The sequence below is a fragment of the Oculina patagonica genome, chromosome 9 (genome assembly GCF_052425735.1).
Source record: "Oculina patagonica isolate OP01 chromosome 9, crgOcupat, whole genome shotgun sequence".
Lineage (NCBI taxonomy): Eukaryota > Metazoa > Cnidaria > Anthozoa > Scleractinia > Oculinidae > Oculina > Oculina patagonica.
Window position 1 is genome coordinate 31,570,667 of NC_135766.1, and position 20,726 is coordinate 31,591,392.

A 20,726-nucleotide genomic window follows, 5' to 3' on the forward strand; every position below is an offset into this window, starting at 1 on the left:
TTGTTTTTCTTTTAGACTGCTGTGATGCCTTAAAGTCTAATTAAAGTAACGCCACGGATTCTACAAGAATTCTACCGCATTGAAAAGCACATCACGTTAGGCTTTGATACAAAATTTCTAAACACGTCCTACTATTTTAATTTTCGTTAGTTTGAATTTCCGTTTGATATTGAAACAGCAAACGAGATACTTTTCCTTTTCCTTGAAAACGAATGTAACATGATACCGTTGTTTTTGTCGAAAACGGATGTAACGCTGTGACATGGTAACGTGATTTATTTTCTGCAAACAGGGCGACATCGATTATAACACAGATATTATCGATTAGTAAAGAATTCGGTTTTTCTGAATTATGAGATGTTACAACAGATCATCTTTTCTAAGAAAACAGCGTTGCCATAACAATAATTATTTCACATAAACTGCTGTGACGCCTTAGTGTCTAATTCAATTAATTTGCGATTTTAACTTAGCGCCACGGAGTCTACAGGAATCCTTTCGCAGGAAGAATTACGTGATGTTCATGACGTCTATTAATCTGCGCATGCGTTTAGCACAAAGAATTTTCTTCCAGAAAGAATAGTACCACAAGGAGAGCATAGTGCTTTTTGAAACAAATATATACCTTTGAGCTCTTCAATTGTGTCGTAAATAGACTTCCCATTCTACCAAGGGCACACGGTCTGTTGCTCCCCACCCCCTACCCCCTAACAGAAATAATTAATTAATTGATATTAATTAATTAATTGGTGATTAAAAGTTTACACCATAGTGCTTGAGCGCCTGAGGGGTTTAGCAAACGACAACCCACCAAACCATCACAATAGTGCATTCTGCACTAAAAATCTCGATGATTTGGTAAGTGCAGAATGCAATATGGAACAATTGAAAGTATGTTGTTTGATATATGTTCGTGTTTATTTGCTTTATTTTACTTTCGGAAAAACTGTTCACAGGCTACTTGTATTCTTTCCCAGGTGTTCCTTACGCTAATCTTTGCAAACGTAACACGACACTTTTGTTCGTTTGTAACAAAATACTTTTGTCTTCCTTGAAAATGCGATAACATGAAACTTTTGTTTTTTGTTTGTTTTACGGCGGCATCGATGACATTTGTTTAATTTAATTAAGTTACGGTTTAGACTGCACAAAAGACGATTCTCAAAAACTAAAGAAACAAATCTAATCAAAAAACATATTTTTCGACAGGTTCTGTAGGAAGCCTACCGCAAACACGCAATACAAGCGATGTTCATGATAGTTCCAGAAAACAACGTAGACTAATCTGCGCATGCGTTTGGTGTAAATTACGTTGAGTAGTACCACAAGGAGAGCAAAGGGTTTTCTGAAACAAATATATACGTTTGAGATCTTCATATGAAAGTAACGTAGATGTGCCCCAGGTTTTACCTAGGGGTACGGTCAGGTGCTCCCCACCCCCACCCCCTCCACAAGGAATAATTAATTAATTGATATTAATTAATTAATTGGTGATTAAAAGTTTACACCATAGTGCTTTAGCGCCTGAGGGGTTTAGCAAACGACAACCCACCAAACCATCACAATAGTGCATTCTGCACTAAAAACGGTGTTCCGACACCTACAGCAAAATTTGCTCGTTGGGCGCCCCTGTTGTATCGTCCATTACAGCATTACTTTGATACGTCGTTTCTGGGGAGTTGTATCGAGACATTTTTCAAAGCTTCTGCATCCTTTCCTCGACGCCTTTTAAAACAAAACCAAAACAGAAACAGAAACAAAAAGCAAAACAAAACAAACCAGAAAACCCAACAAACAACAACAAAAAAGCAATCATGCAAGGGACGGACCATTATTTTCTTGGAGGGGGGGGATGAAAAATTTTCCTCTGCAAACTTTTTTTTTTAGTTTATGCACCTCTGCAAACATTTTTTTTCGAAATTTTTACTATTTTTTGTTATACATATCGTGTTTGCAAACAATTTATTTTGTCTTTCCAGGCCCTGCAAACAATTTTTTTCAATATTTTTCATCCCCCCCCCCCCCCCCCCTCCAAAAAAATAATGGTCCGTCCCTAAGTACGGCTTGCGTCCGTACCCGAATTTACTCCCTCAAAAGAGAAATAAAAGCAATCGTTACAAACAAATATTATTTTTAGCTGTTTTGAGGCACTCGAAGCTAATAAATTCAGTTTAGATTAGAAATTCACCTGCTTTAAATTCCAATGTTTGCTTACTGGTAGGCCACATGGCTATGTTATTTATTTTTATTCCAAAAATTCGCGAATAAGGGCGACCAGAATAGGACGGGGATATTGTCGCAGAAACAAGAACCTTCGTATGACCTACTTATTTATTCCTGTATCAAAAAAACTGTCCCTGCGACTTATTCCCTCAGAAAACGAAAAAAAAAGACATTGAACACGAGGCAACTAATCCTGGTGAGCAACCTCAGCTCGTCCTGATGGCTCCTGTGTCTTCGACCGCTTTACATTTGTGCGGAGAATTCAGTTTTTCCAGTGAAAAGATCAAATGGAACGGTCCTTCTCACTGCCGGAAAATTATCAGAACAAAATGTTCCCTTTTTTACCTTTCTGAGGTCCCGGGGGGGGGGGGGTACTCCCTATAATGGCCTATACGGGGAGGCTCCGCCCGAAAGGGGTACCTTTTTCAGGCTTCAGGTATATAAAAGGGTAGGGATTTCACAAGTTTAGGTATACGAAAGGGTATGGAAATCTGTCATTTAGGTTTTTGAAAGGGCCTTTTATTCAAATATTTCGAACAGATGCAATTTATGGCTGTATTATTTCAATGTATTAAGCGCTACATGAAAATGAGAAGAAAACGCCATGTTTTTAGTCTATACCATGATTTTCAGGTATATGAAAGGGGTACCTTTTTTCATTAAATGGTATACGAAAGGGGTTCAATTTCTGGCAAAATGGTATATAAAAGGGTAGGGGGTAAGAGCTCGGGGCGGAGCCTCCCCGTACAAAACTTTTTTGGGTACTCCCCCCCCCCCCCGCCCCGGTATGAGGTATTCCTCTTTTCTCTTTTTTACCGGGATGCTCTGAATATCACTGTACCATTTTGCTTTTCTGCACTATTACTATGCTCCTTGATGAAATACGAGGCTGTTCCGGTGAGACTGCCTCATCCCCAGGCGTCCTCCTCCTTCTTGGTCGTGCACGGTTCGTTTGGTGTTGTGGGACTGACCCTAACCATCGACCTCCGCGCTCCCTGTTTTCCTGCCTTACCGCCGGCGCAACCGTCAAGCCAATCGGCGCCTGGGGACGTGGCAGCCGGTGAGAAATGAAATAATGGAACGATTCTTTCCGCTGCTTGTCCCGTACCATTGTGTTTGTTGAAACTTGAAATTCCTCTGTTAATTTTGCCAGAAATTCTTACCGGTCAGTTTTTCTTCACAAATGACAAGCGCTCTTTTATTGCCCATTAAAAACTCGGGTCAATTCGACCAATTCGGCTCTGGCCCTTAATACCAAAGATTATAAATGAAAGCCTCCCACATCCGAATCTTATGTTAAGAATGAGAAGGCGATTGACATTTCTGGCAGAAATATTTTTTGCTTTTCACGAATAAAGCACCCCGAAAAAGTCTAAAATAATACGCTCTAACTTTAAACTGTATTAGTACTATAAAACTCGCCTACGATTATTTTAAAACTGCCAATTGTTAAATTCTTTTTTCGTTCAAGTTTGCATGACTTCAGTTTACTGACCTTAACACAGTAATATCAGCAGTGTTAAACGCATTAATTAATAAAGAAGGAGATTAAAATGAATCGAAATTAAGCAAAACTTAGATGACGGTTAATCCATATGGACAAATGGATCCGTTACCTCAAAAACGCTTTATTTTAAAAAGCGGGGCTTTACCCGAAGGCCGCTTTTTCACAGCTTAACATGGGTTTAACGAAAATACCTCAGCTCGATCGCGTTTCAAGGAATCTAAAAACCCTTCAAACATTACACATATCTATGTTTTGCGGTGTTTTGTAATTTTTTGAGTGATTTTTGGGAAGAGAAAGTTTTTCTCAAAGGAATAGTTAAATTCAGAGAAATAAGAACTTTCGTGGCTGGTCTGACACGCATGTTTCGTCTCCGCCAAGAGACTCATCAGAGACCTTTCGGTGAAAGCTAACTCGTCGAACATCGCGTTCGAAGTCCCGCTAGCGTCGAAATGATGGTGCAATCTGACCTTACATCGCGTAAGCATTCCCAATTGCGTAACGTGTAAATTGTGAAATACTTTCGTGGCTGGTCTGACACGCATGTGATTTTAAATTAGAATTTGAAGTTTCGAAATAGGAAAACGGACACCAGACAGTCCCCTGACAACCTGAGGTGCTCTTGCGTGGGGTCAACTTTCCACGGTGGGCACAGAATGACTCAAAATCGCTCAAGTTCGCCATTCATTTTGTTCAGCGGTTACGCGCGGTATTGGCGCCTTATTTCAAAATGGCGGCTCTCTCTGTGGATGAAGTTCGTGAAATGGTTGATATTCCAAAAGGTTTTTCTCGTGGTTATAAGAGTGGCTGAAGCTAAAAATGGGTTTTCTGTCCTTATTTGTGTCCTTTGGTAAAACTCAAAAGGCAGAAACAATTTCTTTCACTACATTACGGCCAGTTTAGCAGCTTTTTTCTCTCCTTTCTGGTGTAACAGAGCGTTTATATGTTGTCAACCAAATACCTCAAGCGGACTTTGACAGGAAAAAAAATCGGGAATAAGAGTATCCGTCCTGGCATCCGAAAAGAAGAACTGGAATTTTCTGTACAAATTAAGCAAAGGCAAACTATCCCTAACTTTTCACTTTGGAGAGTATGTACTTAAGCTTATGCTGTGGACAACATTTTTTTTATGAGTTGCAGTTGTGCATAACCCCTTATCATCACGGTGTTCACCAAATCTTGTGTAAATAGCGGCATTTTGTTCGCACGGTTTTACTTTGTAGTGTTTTCCTGCAAACATAAATAATTACGAGTAAGAAGTGGATAGTTAGCTATGATGACAATTATTAAAGTTATGAAAATACCATACTGTTTTGACTGTGGGAGTGAGGGGTCTCCGAAATGAAGGGGTCAAGAATGCTTGTCAGTTAAACAACATATATACCATAGTCAGAGAAATGAAAGCTCTGCCTTTAAATTCTAAAACGATGGTCAGAATAATTCTAACCATAGTTGTTATTGCAGTCACCTAACAAATACCAAAATCTAAAAATATTTACACCCACCTTTAGGGGTTAACAACATCAGAATGAAGAATTTTTTTGTATATTTTTAATGCTTTTAGGGGGCTTTTGAGAACTTTTAAGCGTTCAGAAGCACTTCATAACAGACATTGTGGGTGGGTAGTGATACCCCATTTCCCCATAATTATAAATAATCGATACAGTCAATACAAGACAAGATAAAATTCAATTTATATTTGTTAACCATTTTTTCTTCAAGTGCTGAAACAGCTTTTAACCTTAAATATTATCTTTCACATACCGGTACATCAATATGTTGTTGAGTAATATAATATAACAAGCTCAAAATATCTGACCTGTGTTCACATTCACTGTATGTCATAAGAAATACTAAGCAATGGGCCACTTGGCTAGGACACAGGCTTTACCTTTTTACCATAAGAAATACTAAGCAAAAATTGAAGAACAGCCAAGATTTCAAAAAATCAAAAAAATAAATAGAGCCAAAAATGTCTGACCGGTCTTCAACAGGGTACCCATTCACTGTAGTTTGATGCTAATAAATTATGCTAAGTTAAAAAATGGGAAAGAGCTGTTGTGTTAATAAATATATTGAGCTTAAAAATGACTGGCCTGTGATCAACTGTATTAATACACAACCTCTGTATTCTAGAATGCTAAGTTGTTTAGTTGTTATAAAATAAATCAAAGTTAAAAAGACATAAAAACAGTTATAGTAAATTACAAATAGAGCTGAGGCAGTAGACACTGCATTCAATGTATTCTGTTATTAATTAAATTCTGCTCAGTTAAAAATATTTACAAAATATATATTCAATCAGCTTAATTTTTTTAAATAGAGCTGTTGCCTTAATAAATATGAAATCTACAGTACACACATTAACTGTATTCTATAATGCTAAGCTAAAAATATATTCAAAGTACATCAATGATTAAAAATAGAGTTGATGTCTATAATATCCTGAGCCAAGCTAAGATTAAAATAATACAACTTTCTTAATAAATATCCTGAGCTAGGCTAAGATCCAAAAAGAACTTCTGTCTTAATAAATATCTTGAGCTTATTCAGCTAAGATTCAAATAGAGCTTCTGTCTAAACTAATATCTTGAGCTTATTAAGCTAAGATGCAAATAGAGCTGCTGTCTCATTAACTATTTTGAGTTTATTAAGCTAAGATACAACAGCCCCATTCCTGAGCCAAAAATATACGACCTTTGTTCTATACCATACACATTAACTGTAATCTATTTTTGTGCTAAGTGATTACGGGTAACAGCTTATATTTTTAACACAGCTGTTGTCTAATAAACCAAACCAAAAATATCTAATATGTTGACAGCTTAAACATTCACTATGTTGCTGTTAAAAAATACTTGCTCACTTGAAAGATAAGTGATGAGCCTCTTTATGGGTATTTCTGAAGAAATCAAAGATCTCAAGATTGAAGCGAAGAGCTGAAATTGACCAAAATTTGCTTGATCAAATTGAAAACTCTGATATAAAACCATCAAAGCTTTTAAACACTACAGAAAATATTTGCAATTTCTGAATTTTGGCATTTGACCACATTTCACAAGAAAAGCAAAGGGAATATCATGGGTACCCATAGAGTGGCTCGTCAGTTAAATTATTTAAAAAAAATATGCAGTTGCATGCTGTTTATATAAATAACAAGCTTCCAGTAGATGTGACCCTGGCTTGATTCCCCAGTTAATTCCTAGATGCAGAAAAGTAAAAAAAGTAAGACTCAAAATGGCACATTTCTAATGTAGTGGGGTTAATCATATATCATCATATGCATATAGAAAGAAAGTGTTAAGCAATCACAATGGTGTAATTATAAAAGGCTATTAAGAGCAAAACATAACCTTTAAAAAACTGATTAGGCCATATCTAGCTAACATAGAAGAGGTGCAATAATATGACAATCTATTGTTATTGATTGCCAACAGAAATCTAAACAATTTCAAGGCTACTACAGTACTATAACCTTTATTGATTATTCATAAACAGTACTTTACGGTATCGTGTGTGTACTGTTGTACTTGTGCTTATAAAAACAAAATTTCATAAACACAGCAAACAATTAAGATATATTAAAAAAAATATTCACTATAACATGGCTGTGCGAAGATACAAAATTTATCTTTAAGTGCTGAAAAATATTTCACGAGTTAAATAGGAAAGCGAACAAGTGCAATATTTTTCAACACTCAACTCAAAGAGAAATTTCATATCTCTAAGCAGCCAAGTAATATTCTATTTATTATATAAACTTGGAAAAGAGCGATTTATTATGTAACCATAGTAACGGTTATCTCCGCAAGTTCACGTGTAAAGATAGCGCGAAAGCTCACCTGGTATTTCACAGGTGTTTATATAGTAAATAGACATTAGATTGAGCTTACCTGATAAACAAAATCAAGTTAAATCGTAGAAACGTGCTGCCTTTGAACTTTGGATACTTCTCGTGTCATTTTCTCACTAGCAGAAACACCCAGAAAGCTGGAGGTAGGTAAACGCCAGGCCAGTTGGTCTCTAGAACAGTTGATATCTGTTCGAAGGTAATCGCAAAATTACACCGTTAAACAGGAGTATCCCTGAAGGCGCACGCTTCTTTCTTAAAAAACTAAAAACATACGATCGAAATTTAACCTACTCTTAATGCTATGATGGCAAAATCAAAAGGTTTTAGCAGAAACTGACGGAAATGAATGGAGCCGAAAAAAGGCACTTTTCATTTCAGAGGCACTGGAACACGAAGCGGCTAAAATATCAAAGCCGTGATGTCTACAAAAACAAAGAAACCTACCTTTATTTGGTACCAAATAAAAGCTCTTTCCTTCTACTTCAAAGATGGCTTCGTAGCATTTAGCTTCCGACCTCATAGGGCCCTCTGGGAAGGGCTAAACAACGTCATTTCCTGCTCCGCTAAATTCGTACCCAGTCTGCCGAAAATAGACCTCGTCCAATATGGCGTTTAGTCACGGTAGTATCGAAAACGAAGACCCCGAAAACGAAGACCTAAGACCTAAGACCCATACGAAAACTAAGACCCGTACGAAAACTAAGACCCGTACGAAAACTAAGACCCATACGAAAACTAAGACCCATACGAAAACTAAGACCCGTACGAAAACTAAGACCCATACGAAAACTAAGACCCGTACGAAAACTAAGACCCATACGAAAACTAAGACCCATACGAAAACTAAGACCCGTACGAAAACTAAGACCCATACGAAAACTAAGACCCATACGAAAACTAAGACCCGTACGAAAACTAAGACCCATACGAAAACTAAGACCCGTACGAAAACTAAGACCCGGCCAGAATTTTTCGACAAATGGAACGCTACAGTTATTTCAACACGTAAACGGAATGAAAAGATGCTGTTCCTTTTGAAAATTCCATTCTGATAGCACTGCGGGAGCCTGCGGATGTAAAGCGAGAAATAATAATCGGGTAGCGAAGTTTATTGAAGCAAGTATTGTGCGCGTTAAGATTTCGATACGGTGCATTACTGTTGGAGACTTTGGCTGTCTCTTCTGTGACGCAGCAACCGTTTTCGATCAGGTTTTAGTTTTCGATCAAGTCTAGATTTTTGATCAGTAGTACGTTCTCAGTACGCTCAGTCTGCTTCAATATTATTCTGTCATTATTATTAATGTCACGCAACTCTGGGTAACGCTGGTTTTGGCCGGGTCTTCGTTTTCGTATATACGGGTCTTCGTTTCGTATGGGTCTTAGTTTTCGTACGGGTCTTAGTTTTCGTACGGGTCTTAGTTTTCGTACGGGTCTTAGTTTTCGTACGGGTCTTAGTTTTCGTACGGGTCTTAGTTTTCGTACGGGTCTTAGTTTTCGTATGGGTCTTAGTTTTCGTACGGGTCTTAGTTTTCGTACGGGTCTTAGTTTTCGTACGGGTCTTAGTTTTCGTACGGGTCTTAGTTTTCGTATGGGTCTTAGTTTTCGTACGGGTCTTAGTTTTCGTACGGGTCTTAGTTTTCGTACGGGTCTTAGTTTTCGTACGGGTCTTAGTTTTCGTATGGGTCTTAGTTTTCGTACGGGTCTTAGTTTTCGTACGGGTCTTAGTTTTCGTACGGGTCTTAGTTTTCGTACGGGTCTTAGTTTTCGTATGGGTCTTAGTTTTCGTACGGGTCTTAGTTTTCGTACGGGTCTTAGTTTTCGTACGGGTCTTAGTTTTCGTACGGGTCTTAGTTTTCGTATGGGTCTTAGTTTTCGTATGGGTCTTAGTTTTCGTACGGGTCTTAGTTTTCGTACGGGTCTTAGTTTTCGTACGGGTCTTAGTTTTCGTACGGGTCTTAGGTCTTAGGTCTTCGTTTTCGGGGTCTTCGTTTTCGATACTACCGTTTAGTCACACGCATGGCGAGCGATTTTGAGTCATTCTGTGCCCACCGTGTTCTGGTGGTGTTTCAAAACCTCTTGAAATTTCATTCAAATTCAGGTAGTCCTCCACCTTAAGCCTACGTGGGGATCGCTTACGTCAGACCACCGAGAAGTCTAAACTTTGGGTCTTAGTATGTGGTCATTTCCAAGGCTTACCGGTAATCCATGGACAAATGGATCCGTTAACACAAAAACGCTTATTTAAGGGCACATCTAGTAATTAAAAAAAAAATTTCAGTGCGTACAGTGCAATTTTCAAGTTGTAATTCTAAAGGTGTAGCCATAGACCATTCAAAACACTCGCGAACATTGAATAAAGGAAAATGTTATAATGCAAGAACGTACGTACAAACATTATTGTCATACCAGGTTTGTAAGCTGACTCTCGTTGCCCACAATTGGCGCCAGTTGTGAGATCGGATCAAGTGATCGAAGTGGTCGCTTACCAGAGGTTTATTTAAAACAAGAGGAATTCGAAAGTTCCCATCATCAGCTCTAAAAAGGGCCACGTTCTATTGCAATTGACTACGAACGTTTGGCTGTTTTGGTAAAGTGTTCGCTTAAAGGACCCCGGGAAGGGGGACTCCTCTATGAAATTGACGGTGGTGTTTGTCGTACCATTTTGGGGGTAAAATGTAAGGATTGGTACCGCTCGCTTAGGGCGCTAAAACCTTAAATGACCGCCGCTAGAGTTGCTGCGGTACCTTTTAATTAGGGTCTTTAAGATAATCAAACTGAAAAATGATGTGAATGATAACACATTTGTTGTTCAAGTAACTTTTAGTTGTGAATTATATTTTTGAAAACAGCCATCCAGTCATCAATTTTCCAGTACCAGTTAACTTGTGATTTTAGAATTGGTACCTCTTATAATTAATAAGAGGTGGAAATGAATTTGGGCCACGCCCTCAAAAACACCCTAGAATGCTTTCGAAAGTTTCTGACGAGCACCCCGTCATTTTTATAGGGGAGTCCCTTTTTCCCTCCCTCCCCCCGAGTTACGGGATGTGGTCGCTTACGAGCAGTGGTCACACATGGAGGGTCGACTGCATAAAAATTGTTTTTAACAGCAAAACCAAGGACCAAGTTAACTAAAGCAAGATTATAAAAAAATATATATTCAAAGAGACTGATTCAGTGGAGAAGAATAACAGACAATAATTTTCTCTTGATCAGTACTGTTTAATTTGTTACTCAGTGAGGACTTCTTGTGGGATCGGTGAGAGGAACAAAAGGTTGATTTTCATACATTTGCATGCACGGATTATGTAACGCGATACACGAATTGAAATTCCTGGTGATTATGAGATCAGATTCTCATCCCGGATTTAGCAACTAACAATAATCGGGTTTTGAAATTCACATCATGAGCCAAGATTGTTAAATATAAGCATTACGTTAAACAATGGTCATGCCGGCTACGCAAATCCTGTGTACTAACGCCTGGTTCTCATATAATCGCCCCGATCGCCTCTGTCCGTGCACTTCAAAAAGTTTTCTTGCGATCAGGGCGATTATATGAGAACATTACTCAGACGATCATTAAAGTCTGCGGCGATTGGGGCGATCACGATCGCTTAGATGACCTGTGTTCTACCCTTCTAGCTTTTCTTTTCCTTTTTTGCCATAAAACTGCAGTAACTGAGAAGATAGGAGGCCACAAGTTTTGCTCTTTCATTGAAGGTTGTCGTTGTGGTGGATCTATGGCTAAAATGATTGTTTTTCGTAAGTCTTCGCTCATACTAGGCGATCGAGACGATTATATGATCGCCATGAGAACCCCCCTGATCGATTCCATCGCCTACGATCGTCTCAGTAGTTGCAAACGATCGATGTGATAGAAAAGATCGGGGTGATCATATGAGAACTAGCCTTAAACATACATCCAACCCCGCTTCATTTCCATTAGTTTATTGTTCCCATACACGTCTGCTGTTGTCGCCCACCCGACAAGCTAAGCGAAAAGACCAAATAATTATATGATTTCTTTCTAAACACATAAACGATGTCCCTTCAATCACGCATTTCAACCTTTTTATTGGAATTGTCAGTATTTACAAGCCAAATTTTGATAGAATTGAATCCACGTTTACACTAAAATTGGACAGTAAAGGTTATTCAACAAAACTGGACAGACTTTTGTCACTATTCAACTCAGAGTTCATGCATTTTCATACATGTGGCCTTTTTTCAAACTTTTTCGTTCACCACCACACTTATTAGCAAGATATAGTTCACATCACTCTTACTCCACCCTCGTTAGTAAAGAGAAAACGCACCCCCACCCCCCCCCCCGTACGCGTCCGCCAGCCATCATTGAGCATATCCAGTCTAGATACGCCACAGTCACTGAAACATGGCACGAAACAGGGAAGATAGAAGTAGGCATTCAAAATCAAATAATTCCGATAGGATCTGCAATATACATTACGTGACTTTGACAGCGTGTATATACAAATTTGCGGAAAAATCAGAAAGACAACTCTTCGTCCTTGCTATACTGTACAAAAAATACTCAACAGGACGTTCTCGAAATATCACGCAGGCAACTATCCATCCTTAAAATAATGAAATTACTTGTATGTGTCAAGCATTATGTCATTCCTTCGATTATCTTATAATGTTTCAAATCTCCGAGGTCGTGCAGAGGACCGCTTCCCTTGAGTCACGTGAGGTGTATCGTCCTTTTTAGAGTTCAAATTAACAGTAAGCGGTATATTTTCTGCAAGTTCTTTTTCTTTCTTATCGTTATCTTTGCTTTGAAGCTCCTCAAGTTTTTTGTTGGATAACTGGACTCTAAGTTCCTTGTCTAAGTTGGATTTCTCTCCATTTTTCTCCACCGGTAGATTCGGTTTTTGATTATTTTTCCTTTGCGTTTCAGCGCCATTTCGAGAGATTGATCTTTCAGTTTTTTGATGTCCGTCTTTCCAGTCCTCAGGGAACAGTGTTGTGTCGTCCGTACACATGGAATCTCGTTGGTCAAATTCTTCCGAATCACAACGCTGAACAACCGGGACTCTCCATTTGACGGTTTCCCGGCCTCGTTTAGAAGACTCTCTTCTTATAATTCCCTTTTCACTTGGCTCATAATTTTCTTTCTCCTTCACGGAATAAACACTTTCTCGATTCGGCTGGGTCCGACCACAAATCGAAGCCTCCATTTCTCTAGCGATCACTTCGCTGATCCATTCCATATTCTCCTTACATTCTTGCGACAGAATCTGCAACTCTCGCATCTGCGTCTCGCTCAAGTTTGACCCGCGGGAATATCTCGGGCTGTCCCGCCCGTAGCTCGCTCGTCGCTCGCGATCGCTGGGCATGTTTGGAAACTCCAAGTCGATGTGGATTCCTTTCAAGCTCAAATCCAGGCGGCTGTTGACGCATCTTTTACGGAATCCGTTGTTTTCGTCCGCATATTCCAGCTTTATCGAGTACACAGCCTTATTTCTGCGATTGCGTCTTCGGCGAATCAAGAGCACAGCGCCAAAGAAGACACACAGAATTACACTGGGAATTATGGCAACTACAATAAGAAGCTTAATGTGACCAGAGTCAGTCGCCACAGTTGTGGGGGGTCCTGTGGCGATGTTACCAATCACAGTAGCTGATGATGAGCTGGTCTGGGTTGGGTTGACTGTGGTGCTTAACTTTGCGCTTTCTCCAGTAGATGTCACACTTTCACCAGGTACAGGAACCTTAAAAATAAATAAATAAATAAATAAATAAATAAATAAATAAAACTCTCAGATTTACCAGTGATTGGCACTTCATTCGACACTTTCACATCTCCCATAATACACTTTGTTTGTCCCCCAAAAATTTTGTATGAGCATTGTTTTCAATTTCTCTTGGGAGATACAGTTGTCCCAAGGGAAATTTAAAACACTAATCATCAGTAATGAATACGGAATCGTAGGGACCACGCAAAGAATCTACATTAACCCTATTCAGACCGGGGGGGGGGCTTTTGGGGCCCGCGCTGACTTTGAACTTTTATAACTTTTTTAAGATTGAACCAAACGCTGCCAAACTTTCTGAGTTTTCCTAAAATTTATCTAGCAACAATTTGGTAGGGTTGGATGATGTGTCAGGAACTTGACATCACCATGGCAACGGCATTTTGACAGGCATGTTTTCCCAAATTTGTAATTTTGCGTGATTCTGTTAATAAAAATCAACTTAAATGGAATTATTTTTACATTTTTACGGGTTTAAAGCACATTTTTATTTATTTTGAGTACTTTGCAGTGATTTTGGGTGGTTTTCTGGCATTTTGGAAAAATTTTGAAATCCAAGATGGCGGACCCAAGATGGCGGCTGTTTTGACATCATGATGTAATTGTCACGTGATGTGACGTCACCATCCCACGTGATGTATGCCCCCCCCCGGTCTGAGAAGGTCCAAAAAAGCCCGGTCTGAATAGGGTTAAGTAGATAAAATGTATGGGTATATAGAGACCAAAATCACTGTAAGTTGGAAATATCATAGATTGCGACAAGTCTCTTTTTTTTCTAAGATCAGTGGGGACTAGTACGAAAACAGCAAGTGAGTACGATGTACAACGAGGCATCACGGGCGCCGAAAGAATTGCTCAGTTTTTTGCAGCATAAAGCGAATACCGTAAAATTCCGGTTATAAGCAACTTCGTAAGGGGTTTTGGCTGGGCTTATAAGCGGAGGGGCTTATATCAGGGAGGGCCTATAAGCGGAATTAAAAAAACGTTTCGAAACGAGCCACAGGAGTGTTGATCAAAATACGTTTTAAAGTAAAAAACGCATAATAAAGCAACATTTAGTCCTGTTCAGTACTGTCATCCGGAAGAGGGGGGGGGGGGGGGACTTATATCCGGAGAGGCTTATAATCGGATGTATTTTTTTTGTTTCCAGGTAGATGGGCCTATAACCGGGGGGCCTATAAGCGGGAGGGGGGGGGGAGCTTATAATCGGAATTTTACGGTATGTGTATTGCTTATCCTTCTCCATTCCCTCTCCCCAACTGTAGTGTGCTACGGTGTATCTTAGGCTCGTCATTTTGCCAAGTTTCGCCAATAATTTTATCCGTCGCACAATTTGCACAACTGAATAGGAGAAAGTGAAGCCTATAGCGAGGACAATCGCTTTTCAAACACACCCCCCTCCTCCTCCTCCTCCTTTCAAACAACAACACATCCCTAGGGCGCAGGGAAAAAAAGGATTCTTGAGAAGTTCTATAACTCGAACACCTCCCAGCCCCCTCTCCCGCGGCGGCCACCCCACCCCACTCTCACGATACACCAATAAATTTACTTACAATTATTTCAGATGTGAATTCTGTCCTAGATGGAGAGGCTGAAACAGCTGAGGAGGATGTCTGCAACTTGCTTTGATCAATAAGTGTTGTCATCGTGGAACTTAAGGATGGGCCGAAGTTAGCGGAACTTGTTTTCTGAGGTATTGAGCGGCTGCTCACAGCAGTGGAAGCAGAACTTCTCGTGTGAGGGGTCTGTGATGAGCTCTTCGAATAAGGGGCCGAAGATGCAACCAATTTACTCGTCATATCTGAGCTTTGAACGGAACTACTCCTGGAAATTGGCGTTTGATGATAGCTGTCAGTGTTTAGCGCAGAAAATTTCTCAGAAGCTGACAACGGAGTCCAATCTGTGGCTTGCACCGTGGACTGCGTTAGCCATTTTGTCATCGTTTTGGCGTTCGTGGAGGATAAGAAAGGAAAAGATAGATTTTCAACAGAACTCGTCACCATTTGGGTTGCATGCGACGGTGGAAAAGTCGTAGAAGCGAATTCATTTTCATCTTGGCTCATTCTTGCCACTGAAGATGCTTGTAACATTTCAGAAATGCTAGCAGATTTTCTTGTCGTGACTGATGTGCTAAGTCCTTTTGGTAGAGAAGTTGTGGTTTCTTGAAGAGAAAGTGAAACACTGTCAATAGTTACATACCTAGATGCATTTTCTCTTGAACTAAGAACTTTTGTTGAAGACATATTTCGGCCATAGTGCTCTTCTGTAAAGCTGCTTGTCAATGTGTGGAGATTATTTTCAGGTATTGAAGAAACCTGGCTGACTATTTCGCTAGTAACAGGTTGCTGAATCATTGGAGTCGTTGAAATTGGCAGTGTGGTAGTAGAAAAGTGCAGAGAAATCTTTCTGGTTTTGCTTGACACAGACGGTGAAGCCATCACAATTGAGGAGACAAGAGAAATATCTTTTTGAATTGCGGAATGAGCAACAGAACTCGTAACAAGTAGCTTAATATGGCTCGAGTCAGCTACCACGGTTGTGGGGGACCCTGTGGAAATGTTTGCAATGACCGTAGGTGACGATGGCATAGTCTTGGTTGGTTGGACTGTGGTGCTTAACTGTGTGCTTTCTGCTTTATAAGATGTGACACTTTCCTCCGGCAAAGGAACCTGAAAATGAAATTAAAAATCATCATATCCGCCAGTATTAGCAGTTTATTCCTTGATTGTTTGAATTGCCAGTTTAGAAATAAAAGTCATTTCCCGTGTTCTCATGGAAATACAAAAAAAAAACACGAGTGAAAATTTGGGAGAAAAAAGCGATTTCGAGTCCTCCCAAACTTTCAAGAATGTTATTTCTGTAACTATTTAGAAACCAGCAAAAATGTTTTCTATTTCTTTTGAAAATTCCCTCGTTTGTTGGCATGATTACAAACTAGCCCGCGCTAGTTCTGTGGTTGTATAGAGTTATGGAAACAAGGCTGTACGCGCGCGCTTTCTCACAGAGTAGTTTTTTTTATGAAATGCTTGAAAACCATTAGGGAGTTACCAGCGATAGCTTTGACAATGCCAAAAAAGTAACTTAAATTTTTGAGCTACAAGAAACGCGTTACAGCAACAGGAATAAAAGCCTTGGACAACTTTGGGACCGTTCATTTTTTATGAGGTAGGGGGGGGGGGGGGGGGGGGAGGGGGCTGGTGGGATTTGATAGATAGTCACTGTTATATATAATGCCCCCCCCCCTTCTTCATCGAAAATTTTTGCCTGGCCCCCCTCGAAATCAAATTTTTTTTTGACGACCCCCCCCCCCCCAAAAAAAAAAAACAATAATCAAGTGAAATTAAAATATATCGAGCCTTGTGAATAAAGAATTTATCAGTGTACAAAAAACACATCCCAAATAGCTGGCATTGCCTCAACTGTTTATTGTAGATGTCGTCTGTTAGTGTGGGTTGTCTTCACTTGTAACCAATAAGCTGTTGGGTTGAGTTAATGGCATTTGGTACATAACAAAGTAGGGGGGTTTGGGGGCATGCTCCCCCGGGAAAAATTGAATTTTGAGAACCTCAGGGATGTTATTTTGGGCATTCTGGCAATTTTTTTTTTACTCTTACAGAAGTCTCTTTACAACGCTTAAAAGTACAATTATATTTAGTGATTCCCCCCCCCTTACAGACCATATTTTTTGGTTGGCCCCCCCTTTAAAGCCAAATTTTTTCGGATGGCCCCCCCCTCAAATCCCACCAGCCCCCCCCCCCCCCCTATCTCATAAAAAAAGAACCGTCCCTTTGATTCCGCAATGGAGTCATTTGGCCTTTGAACAACCACCCTGGCCCTGATAACGAATTCTAAAATTAATAGTTCGTAGAGCGGAGGCCCCGATTCTTCTGTGCGAGCGTTTAGTACAGGTGTAATGCTACCCCTCCCCCCTCCCTACCTGCCGGATATCGTCGCTAGTCCATCTCAGCTTACTGCTCTGAATTTTGGCAGATTTCTGGGATAATTTTCGAGTATCCATTAATAAAATTGAATAGCGGGACAGTATAAATCTTAGAACGATGACAATCGCTCAGTTTATCCCCTTGTACTAACCCCCATCACCTACTCCCCCTTCACAGTAGGTTATGGCCTCTGTACAGCGTCCGCTCCGCCTGCCATTTTTTTTTTTTTGAGCGGCGCGAGACGGCTGTACAAAGGCTAAGTAGGTTAAAACGTGTAGCAAATGTACTTACAATTATTTCAGATGTGAGTTCTGTCCTTGATGAAGAAGCTGAAACAGCTAAGGAGACCGTCTGCAACTTGCTTTGATCAAGAAGCGTTGTCACGGTGGAAATCAAGGATGGGCTAAAATTCTGATGTTTCGATACGATGGAGCTTTTCTCCTGAAGTATCTGGGAGTGGCTGATCATTTGCGAGGATGAAAATGCAGAGGTGTTTGCCGGGTGAGAGGACAAAGTTGGGACTTGGTCTGTCGACACACCAGAGCTCGGAGAAGAGAGGTGGAATTGATGTCCAATATCCGAAATAGTACTTCTTGCCATGAGAGACCCATTGTAGCTAGCAGTAACAGCGGAATAAGGGACCGAAGATGCAGCTAATTCTCTCGTCATGTCTGAGCTCTGAGTTGAAGAGAAGCGAATTTCATTTCCACCAATCACCGAACTACTCTCAGAAATCCATGTTTGATGGAAGGTGCCAGTTTTCAGCGCTGAAAATTTCTCAGGAGAAAGAGAAGATGGGTTTTCAGTCACATGTGAAGAAAGTTCTACATTCAATGAAGTTCTGGCGAGGAAATGTTTTGTTGAATTTACTTTCGTTGTTTGCGAGGGTAGAGAGTGAGTTTCCAAGTCCGCAACTGCCAAACTAGGGGTCTGTTCGACAAGAGTAGATGCCTGTGAAGAACGTATCGCTCCTTGTGGTACAGAAATTGTGGTCTGATCTAGAGAAATTGAAGCATTGTTGTTACTCACAGAATTTGATGCACTATCTTTTGAGCTACGAATTATGTTAGAAGACATTCGACTTGAGCTACCTTCTTTATCACTCCTTGTCAATATGGGGAATCCGTTTTCGGGTCTTGAAGAGAACTTGCTGTTTCTAGAGGCAGTTAGCTGAATCATTGGAGTTGTTGAAATTTTCGTTGTCGCACTAGAAGACTGCGAAGATATTTTCCGATTTTTGCTTGACACGGACGGTGAAGCCATTACAACTGTAGAGACGAGCGAAAACTCTCTTTGAATTGCAGAATGTACCACAGAAGTCGTAGCCATTTGCGTTGCGCGAGACGGTGCAAAAGTCGCCGAAGCGAAGTCACTCTCAACTCGAGTCATTTCAGCCGCTAAAGTTGCCTGCGACATTCTAGAAATACTGGACAATTTTCTTGTTTTGACTGCTGTGCTGATTTCGCCGTCGGATGTTTGCGTGGCGTGAGATAATGAAGTATCCGATTTGTCAGAGAACAAAAAGGTTGTTTCATGATCCGTCAGAGGATTTAATTGCGTGGTTTTCCAGATGGTCTGCAAGCTAAAAAGAAAAGTTCTGGGCAGTTTTGTCAGCGACGTTGATCCTTTTGTAAACAATCTGCTTCCATCATTAGCGCTTTTAGCAGTATCATAATAACTACTTATCTGACCCAAAATAGAATTCCAGCTTGAAAATTGACCCGATGCCTGCGAGGTGAGCCCTTTTCTGTTTTCATCCGATAAAGCCGATTTCGTAAAAGCTCCTTGAGAAATGTATCCATTAGAATTAGTATCTCCTGCTTGAGAAGTCGACAAATATTTTTTATCAACAGACGAGGAAGGTGAAATAATTCCATTGAATTTGGACGCGGTCGGAGATATTTCCGGTGTGATAACAGAAGGCCCTGGCGATATTGCTGAGATATGTTCTTTGCCACTAAAAAAGTCATTTTGAATATTTAGTGAGGAATGTTTTGTCGCAAGATTTTCCGGTGGCTCGTTCGTAGATAAAGCGCTGTTGACGATTTCACTTGTTCTTGTTTGAACGACAAAAAGCGTTGATAACACAGCCAAGAATGGTTCAGTTTTAACAGTGGTGGAAGACCCATTAACTTTGTTATTCGATGTGATAATTGTTTTGCTTTGTCCGTTTGACTCTTGCAACAACGAGGCCGTAGTTGAACTCCACTGTGTCAAATTTAGCAATGGAGATTTAACTGTGCCACTGGTACTCAAGTTATCGTGCACATTCGAGCTGTTCTTTCTCAGCGGAGAGTGTGTCATTCCGAACGCTAGGGTCTTTGGGCTGTTTACAAAGCAGACGAATAAACCTGAAAGTCGAAAAATAACACTATTATGAAGCGACAATCAGATTGTAAGTTACACTGCACAAAGAAACTGTATCACGCACGAGGAATATATTTGACTTACCTAATATCATCCAAAATTCTTTCATGGTAGATTTAATGCGCTATTGACATGGATTCTTGAACTGTGATAACGTCGATAGAAATATCTTTTAAGACGTGCCCTGCTTTCTCTCTTTGGCATGCGAACTGTATTTCTGTAATTTGCTGTAAAAGAACTTCTTTGTCCTATCAAGAACTGTCTTTGTTCTCCAAGTAAACTGAACGACATAAAAAGCTATTATCAATAATAGTTCAATTGGTACGTCACTTGAAACGCGTGGAATATTTTCGTAAACTGAGAAGAGCTTTATTGTGGCGAAAGCGTTAAAGTGATTGACGTGGGAAGGGCGATGAAACATACCAGACGAATCTTTCAGGAAACCGCAGTTTAAATTGTTAAAGTTTCACATTATAGAGGGATTCAGTTTCTCTACAGCGAAAGAACAAATTAAAATACTGTAACAGGGTTTATAACAAAAATATTTGAAACAGCTTTACCGTGACCACAAGGCATTAAATGCATTATTCGTGTGTTAAAACATGTGTCGTGTATATTAAGCCACCGAACTATTTTTATGGTTTTCCTGTTGTGCCCACTAAGTGTCCCTTTTTCCGAAAAGGAAAAAAGTTCAAGTTCTTTTTCTGTGCGCTGGAATGTGAAATTTTGCATTTTGTTTTTTACCTTATGCTTTCGGTTCTGAACAGTTTATGTATGAGAAAACTGTTCTCGACTCGTTTTGCACACACGTAACGAATTGGCTTCGGGTGTGTCAGGTCTAGACGAACAAATTAAAACACTCTGTTATTTTTAGAAGAATTTATTTTATAAGAATATTGAGACTGAAATTTGCGAAATTTTAAAAATAAACCCAAGGCTAAGATTTTGAAAAGAATATAATTTTGTGATGAAAATTTATAAATACAATACAATTATATGTTTTACAAACCGTATAAAACTCTTCCTTTCTGAACGCACAATGTAACACGATACAGATCTTG

The 20,726-nt window shown here is 39.8% G+C and overlaps 1 protein-coding gene and 1 long non-coding RNA gene across 2 annotated transcripts; both read right to left on the reverse strand.

Moving 5' to 3' along the window:
• Positions 1-5,448: 5,448 nt before the first annotated feature.
• On the reverse strand, positions 5,449-8,180 carry LOC144664852 (uncharacterized). Its single transcript, XR_013572863.1, has 3 exons — positions 8,025-8,180; positions 7,621-7,766; positions 5,449-6,929 (listed from the first exon to the last, which is right to left on the reverse strand). It is a non-coding gene; the product is annotated as an uncharacterized LOC144664852 (long non-coding RNA).
• A 4,053-nt stretch (positions 8,181-12,233) lies between these two features.
• Positions 12,234-20,015, reverse strand: LOC144664618 (uncharacterized). The gene is made up of 4 exons (XM_078525753.1): positions 19,750-20,015; positions 17,590-19,649; positions 14,911-16,026; positions 12,234-13,315 (listed from the first exon to the last, which is right to left on the reverse strand). Exons 1-4 carry the CDS (start codon positions 19,772-19,774, stop codon positions 12,236-12,238), a joined length of 4,281 nt encoding a protein of 1,426 aa, XP_078381879.1. The 5' UTR covers positions 19,775-20,015; the 3' UTR covers positions 12,234-12,235.
• Positions 20,016-20,726: the final 711 nt, after the last annotated feature.